General features: G+C 36.6%; 1 protein-coding gene across 1 annotated transcript; it reads left to right on the forward strand.

Moving 5' to 3' along the window:
* Window positions 1-1,183: 1,183 nt before the first annotated feature.
* LOC118029192 (protein kinase STUNTED) lies at window positions 1,184-5,183 on the forward strand. Its single transcript, XM_035033006.2, has 10 exons — window positions 1,184-1,532; window positions 1,623-1,720; window positions 1,900-2,137; window positions 2,243-2,980; window positions 3,080-3,328; window positions 3,422-3,585; window positions 3,671-3,750; window positions 3,942-4,089; window positions 4,179-4,328; window positions 4,664-5,183. The coding sequence occupies exons 1-10, from the start codon at window positions 1,364-1,366 to the stop codon at window positions 4,904-4,906; spliced, it is 2,277 nt and encodes a 758-aa protein (XP_034888897.1). The 5' UTR covers window positions 1,184-1,363; the 3' UTR covers window positions 4,907-5,183.
* Window positions 5,184-7,880: the final 2,697 nt, after the last annotated feature.

The following is a 7,880-nucleotide window of genomic DNA, read 5'->3' on the forward strand; positions in this document are numbered from 1 at the left end:
ATCCATTTAAATTAGGAACCATATCCATATACACCATGCATTTATGTTTGAAAACATAATTTTCATATTTATTTTAACCATCTTAAAAATAATTAAGGCTAAAATCATGTCATATCCTTATTTATACACATAAAGTAATATCTATATCTCAAAGTTCTAGACAATTCTCTTATCACAATAAGACTCTCACACATTAGCATGCTATTTTTTGACCCAATCCTTTTCACATATTACATCATTATATGACTCAGATCGTCAATATAATTTCACTCAGTACGACACATATTTCATCTTATTTTGCCTTAATACAAGTTTTTTTATTATAAAAATAAAAAAAACATCCATTGCATTTCTTTCCTCTTCCAACCTTTACCTAAACCTATTAAATTTAATATTTCAAACCATTTTAGATATTAAAACATGTCAATGCCTCGATATCATTTGAAATTCATTCCAATCACACTTAACCGAAAACACATCCTTAGACTACATAAACATTCCTCTCCTTCTGCTTTCAAATTAACAAATTTCAAGTCAACTCATTTCTTCCATCGAATCAAAGTTTTAGACGCAAATAAAACATTTACCCCGTTTTAATTTCTAACCTATATATCCATGTGATTCAATAATCATCCTAGTTTTGTTCTTGATTTTTTTTTTTAAGAAATATGATTTTATATTCACAAACCCATAAAAATCAAAATCCTTCCCATATTAATTATGCTCATAATAAAATTGCAATAACTTTAATAGGCTAAAAAAAATCAGTGCTGTAATTCGCATGAATATTTTGACAGCTCATTAATGTAACTGCAAAATAATTATTTAAATACAGGTTGCAAGTAACACTATGTCACCAATAAGGACAGCAACCCCCGTACCTCTTCCCACATAAACACTAACCTCATTACTAGATTCTCAGTTCTTTCAGCTGGTTTAGGTTCCATGCCTTTTGCAAGTGAGAGTGGGACCCAATCCACCAAAAAGAAAACAGCCACTTACCGGTTAATCCGAAAACTTATCGTAACCAGATCTCAATTATCATTCCGAGGGCCATCAAAAAGAATCTACCACTGCCAATGTCACATCCATATTAACCAAAATACACCCGGGTGCACCCTAACAAAAGCTTCCTGCCTTCCTTTCCCTTTCTAGTCTGGTTTCGCGGCCTTGAAAAGCAAACAACCAAACTGACGGTTATAGCCAAAAACACTACCCCCCTTTCCCTCCCTTCCTCCCTCTCTCTGTAAAGTATTACTATATGAGCACGAGATGGTCCTCCTCTATTCCAGGCAACAAAAAGACAACATAGAAACTCCAAAACGACATCTCTCTGATCACTAAAATCTCAAAAAGCCAGAGCATGAGAATGCTGCTGCGTGAAGGAGAGGGAATGGCAGACTCCGGTGACAGTACGGTGATAGTAGGAGTCAAGCTTGACCCTGCGAGTAGAGAGTTGTTGACTTGGGCTTTGGTCAAAGTGGCTCAACCTGGAGATACTGTAATTGCTCTTCATATCCTTGACAATAATGGTTAGTGAAACTTGAACTGGAACGATGTTGTTTTTTTGAGCTGCTTAATTATTTGGTGGGTGGTTTAACTTTGGTGATTTGATGAAATAGAAATCGTGGATCGTGAAGGGAAATCTTCGCTTCTCTCGCTTGTGAAAGCTTTTGACAATGTTCTTGCTGTTTATGAAGGTTTCTGCAACTTGAAACAGGTTGGTTTTTGTTTTGTTATGTAGATTGAATTTGTGCTCTTCATTTACTCTCCATGTGGCATCTTTGTGTTTTCTACTCCAAGCATCTGTTTGGTGGCTGAAAAAATTGAACTGAGTAAACGTTCATCATCAAATCTACGTTGTCGAGTTTCGGGGTTTTGATGGGATGTGTGTTGCAGGTGGATCTCAAGCTCAAGTTATGCAGAGGTTCATCATTTCGGAGAATTTTAGTCAGGGAAGCAAAATCTTATACAGCAACCAAGGTTATTGTTGGAGCTACCAAGAATCATCTTTCAATCTGGCCATCAACATCTGTGGCCAAGTATTGTGCTAAAAAACTACCAAAGGATTGTTCTGTTCTTGCTTTCAATAATGGGAAAGTTGTGTTTCAAAGGGAGCGCACTCCAAAGAATACCGGTAACTTTTCATGGTTTATTAGAGCTTTATCCCAATTTGATTTTCTCACATATTTTTTCCCTCGGTTGTTTGGTACAGTAGTAACCAGTTATGTGATTGTTGCAGGAACTAAAGATCATGTTCAGAGTGGTTTGCTTGGTGTTGTTCACAAGACAATTTCATTTGAGAAAAATTCTAGAGTATCGAATGAAGGCGGTACCAACGAGGCCTCTAGGAACGATCAGGACAATGGCCTGACTTTGGAGCAGGTGTTAATGAAAGCTCGTTCCAATAGTTTGGCAAGTATCATGAGAGAGAACTGCTCAGTTTGTGGATCGGTTATGAAACCTGCTGATGATTCCTGTAATAAATCTGCAGAAGCATCTTGTGGTGACAGTGATGGCGATGACAAGTCTTTAGCTCTAGTTCCAGTACCAAGGGTGGAGGAACCCACGAGTTCAGTTTCCACGTTAATTAGTCAAGTGCCTGAATTGAAACCTGGTTGGCCACTACTCCGTAGTTCTGTTTTACCGAATCGAAAAACATCAGATAGATCTTTTGTGAGGCAGATCTCTGTGGTTCAATGGGCAATGAGGTTGCCCAGCAGGCAACTCTCACTATCCACTGTCAATTCAGATCACAAACAGGATGTTTCTGATAAGGGTGAAGCGCAATTGAATTTAGATGGAGAAAGTGGTGCAATTGTTGCCGTTGGAATGGAGACAGCGACAGCTCCGCTTTCTCCTGACCACAACTCGAGAAGTTTGCCAAAAGAATTGGAGGGTCTTCATGAGAAATACTCAGCAACTTGCAGATTGTTTCAGGGCCAAGAACTTCTCTCAGCCACGTCCAACTTCTTGGCTGGTTTGTTTCCTTGCACAAATTGTAAATCAAAGCAACTGACCTCGGTTTCATTTTAGCCACTATGTGATTTACCGATCTTTTCTTTTTTTTTTTTTTCAGAAAATTTGATTGGGAAAGGGGGCAGCAGTCAGGTCTATAAAGGTTGCCTTCCCGACGGCAAGGAACTTGCTGTGAAAATCCTAAAGCCATCTGAAGATGTACTGAAGGAGTTTGTTCAGGAAATTGAGATTATCACTACCTTATCTCACAAGAACATCATTTCTCTCTTGGGGTTCTGTTTTGAGGAAAAAAATCTTCTCTTGGTTTACGATTTCCTGTCAAGAGGAAGTCTTGAAGAGAATCTTCACGGTAATTGATTAAAAATCCTCGCTTGTATTAGATAATCGTCAATGCGTTGAAATACTTTCTAAACTGCTCGTTTTACTGTGCTCATTTATTTAGGTAACAAGAAGGACCCACATGCATTTGGTTGGAATGAGAGATATAAGGTGGCTTTAGGAATCGCAGAGGCCTTGGACTATCTTCATAGCTGCAGTGCTCAACCTGTGATCCACAGAGATGTTAAATCATCAAATATCCTATTATCTGATGATTTTGAGCCACAGGTGATGCGTTTCCGACTCTTCTTTTTTACTTGCAATGGTTTATTCTCCGACCTTCCAAGTTCTGAACCTTTCATGGTATTCTCAGCTATCTGATTTTGGACTTGCTAAATGGGCACCGACCTCCTCATCTCATATAATCTGCAATGATGTTGCTGGAACTTTTGGGTATGTTATTTATATTGCCACTCCATTGGTGTTAGTATAAAATTTCTGTCTTTCCCTTTCATTTCCGAGAGTGAAGGATATTATGATTTTGATTGTTCTGCGAGATTAACTCCAATGAACTTGGTAAAAGGAAAAGGATTTTGTTACTTTTAATCTACTTGTTGGTTACTAAGAATAGATAATTGCTGCAGTTACCTGGCTCCTGAATACTTCATGTATGGCAAAGTAAACAACAAGATTGATGTCTATGCATTTGGAGTTGTACTCCTTGAGCTTCTTTCAGGGAAAAAGCCAATAAGCAATGATCTTCCTAAAGGCCAGGAGAGCCTGGTGATGTGGGTATGTCCCCTGTTACTCGTTAATTTTACCCGTCACTGAATTTATTACACTATTTTGTCTCAGAAAATCACATGTATTTACTTGTCCAGGCAAAACCAATCCTAAATGGTGGAAAGGTTTCCCAATTGTTAGACCCAATCTTGGGTGATAGCTGTGATCGTGATCAGATGGAGAGGATGGTTTTAGCCGCCACTCTCTGTGTAAGACGTGCCCCACGAGCTAGGCCTCAAATGAGCCTTGTAAGTCATCTTTATACACTCTTTTTTCTGGTTATCATAATAGGCTATCTACTACAGCGGTTGGCAAAATGCTAGCTCTAGATGTTTGGTTCAAAATTGGAAACTCTTTTCAAATAATTAGAAATTAAAATGGAATTGCTCACTTGGCACGGAAAGTTGCTCTCTGAAATGCAATCCCCTACTACATATGCCTGCATATCTCTCATCAAGCACTACCTCTACTACAGCAGCATTAGCTCCAATGCATACGAGTAAAATGTGGATGGTTTACTTTTTTATTTTCCTTGTATCTTAGTCATAAAAAATAATTTCATTTCCTTTTTCGATCATAAAAGGTCGTGAAGCTCCTCCAAGGAGATGCGGAAGTGACCAGGTGGGCACGGCTGCAAGTTAATGCTGTGGAAGAATCTGACGTTTTGGATGATGAAGCATGTCCGCGTTCTAATCTCCAGTCCCATCTTAACCTTGCATTGCTGGATGTTGAGAATGATTCACTCTCCTCGAGCAGCTTAGAGCAGAGCATATCATTGCAGGATTACTTGCAAGGCAGGTGGAGCCGCTCATCAAGCTTAGACTGACCAACATCATTGTTCGTCTCTGCAATTCTTTTTTGTATATCCTTTTGGTGTTTAGGTTTGTGTTTTTTTTTTGGGTTTCTTACAGATGGGTATTGGATGAGAGGTTGTTTGTGGTGTGCCCTCCTCCTCCCCTTTAGTAGTCATAAATGCAGTCCCCACCTTGTTGGGACAGTTCTTTCTTCTTCACCTCAAAGGTGTCGGTGCTTGATCTAAATTGATCAAGCTTGGAATTTGTTGTAATGGTTTATGATGGTGATAATTTTGTTGTAATACTTAACATTTTCTCATAAAGTGAGATGGTGAGCACAAAAAAGTCACTGCTCCTAGTGTCTTGAAAAGGTTAATAACAGCAAGTTTTGATCAAAAATGCTGCCTAACCAGTCCAAGCTAGATAGTCTTTTCATCTGCAACTTTATGACTCACAGATTGCTTATATGGTCCATTCATTGCAACTTCATGACCACACGGGCGGACGCGCTCATGTACGATGGGTCCTCAGAAGTCATTGTCATTCCTCGCTAGTTCCATCATGGTGCATTTGCCCCAGTTAGGTCTTTCCTTCACCGCCACTGTTCTTAGTGCCCTTTCCCCTCTCTCATCGCCATCATCCATTTGCATCCTCGATGATCCCGTGCCTCTTAAGGTACCTATCTAAAAAGTGGAGTCCCAGTCATAGTCATAGGGTTATAACCAAGCCCAAAACACTCTTCATTTCCACCGACACCATGTTCTTGACACTAACACAACCAGTGCTGGACCATGTTGCAAAGATTTTACTAAATTCTACCCTGCTCGGAACCAAACTCTCCCCTGAAAACATCGTTCTTTTCCACCTTCCACCTCTACAAAAGCCCGTCAATTGGACCACAAGACACAGAACCGTAAGAGAGCAAAAATATCAAGGCCCTTTTTCTCCTCTTGCTTGAGCAACCAGTAAAGGATGGACAGAGACAGAGATTATGGCAAAGAAAAGTAGCTAGTTTACGAGCATGTAAAATAATCAAGGACAACATTGAAAAATTGATTAAAAAATTGATATCATTGATTAAACTGCAAAGATCGAGTATATATGACATTAAATTAACAAAAGAGAAAACATTAAAAATGGAGAGATTTTCGATCCCTTTTTCAACATTGAAGGCAAGAAACTAAGGGAGAAGATGGGAAGGTAACTTGGGAATAGGGGTTACGAGCCTGTCAACCCTAAAAAGGAGTAGCGAGAGAAAACAAAGTGGGGCAGAACCAACTAGAGGAAGAAGGTTGGAGATGAGAGAGTTCGTCGGTGACTGGAACACAAAACAACGGGTAAGCTTTTTCGTGTTTATGGTTTCAGAAAATCTAGCTTCTTTTTACTCAGTCTATTTCTTCTCTATCGATCTATTTCTCTTCTCTCCAAATCATGAATTTATTTTGCCCCGATCCCTAATTAACCTCGTAGATTGATGGGTTTTCGTTGATTTTTTCATTTCCATCTTGGTTTAATTAGTTACCAGTTGGGTTTGATGGGTGGACGAAGAGGCTGGAGAAGTTGTGTACCCTGATGCTTCAAAGCCTCGGGATTAGGTGGAGGATGGTGGATGGGTGCACGAAAAATTGAAAATCCCAAGTGTCATTGTAACACCCCAGGTCTTTTTACTATGATTTCTTTCACGAAAAATAAGGTCAATTATTATTATTATTATTTTAAAATAAAGGTGAAGTCTTCCTTCCCTACATGTTGGCCATCCCAATTGACATATCAAAACACGTGCTTTGCTCTACGCATAAATATGGGCTACATGAGGCTCCAACTAGACAGTGACTTCAATACATAAATAATTAGTTTTGATTCAACCGATTATTTTAACATTTAATAAATAGACTATGCCCAAACAGTTTATTTTTACATATAATATATAATTTTTGTATAAATAATTAACTTTAACACATTAAATAAATTGTCTTGTTTAAATGATTGATTTTTTTTTAATCAAAATATTTCCTTTTGTAATCTTTTCCAAACACATTTTATAAGTACATAGAAAATCTAACAAAAACATATTTTAAATAAATAAATGAGATGACAGGCATTTACTTGACATTCTAATCATATGTACTTTGTAAACTATGAGTCCAACCTTATTATTATTTTTTTGAATTTCAAATAAAACATCTCAATTAATTTCATAAAAACACAGAAAACATTATAAAATTTAAATTGACGACATTCAATATAAATTCAAGACATATAAAGACTAAGTTATTTTTAGATCATATTTCAAACTTAATGATTGTTTGAAAACATGATTGTATCTATATTTTTTTAAAAAAATTAATTTTGTTTATATATTTTAAATTGTTTTGATACGCTGATTTAAAATTTTTTTTATTATATCTCAATTATAATTTTATCTTTTCTCATGTTTTTAATACAAAACAAAATATCAAAGTCATAATTATCATTATCCATCCACCCTAAATGTTTTCTTATTTTCATTTTACCACTTGTCAAGCAAGGCACAACACACATAAAAATCTTTTTTGAATTCTTCACAATCCTAATTAATTTTCTAACATCACAATATCATCAATAACCCTAAATATTTACACAATTTATCAATTCTTATGCTTTCATGTTTTCACATTTTCAAATATAATCCAATATTCTAAATATTTTTTTCCACATGAATCACATCCATGGAAACGCCATTCCATCATCTCACAAATAAATTTTAAGCATAATAATATCACTTAAAACACAAAACTTACACAAATGTGTTTTTTTATTACTTTCCATATTTCCATTTTCTACATTTAACTTGCATAATAAAAAATCAACCAAATCTTTGATATTCCAACAAATCCTAACATTTACAACACCACTAAAACATCAACAATCCATACAATTTAATTTCTCATTTTCTTCAATTCCATACATAACAATAACAACTAACCTATAGTATTTCACATTATGGTATTCACAATAAGTCATAAA

This window comes from Populus alba, chromosome 5, assembly GCF_005239225.2.
Source record: "Populus alba chromosome 5, ASM523922v2, whole genome shotgun sequence".
NCBI classification, from domain to species: domain Eukaryota; kingdom Viridiplantae; phylum Streptophyta; class Magnoliopsida; order Malpighiales; family Salicaceae; genus Populus; species Populus alba.

Bases quoted from the DNA above. Each gene is read 5' to 3' on its own strand.
- LOC118029192 (XM_035033006.2), top strand. From the start codon at position 1,364: ATGAGAATGCTGCTGCGTGAAGGAGAGGGAATGGCAGACTCCGGTGAC. The intron at 1,533-1,622 runs GTTAGTGAAACT...TTGATGAAATAG, and splicing joins TCATATCCTTGACAATAATG to AAATCGTGGATCGTGAAGGG. The intron at 4,090-4,178 runs GTATGTCCCCTG...TTACTTGTCCAG, and splicing joins AGGAGAGCCTGGTGATGTGG to GCAAAACCAATCCTAAATGG.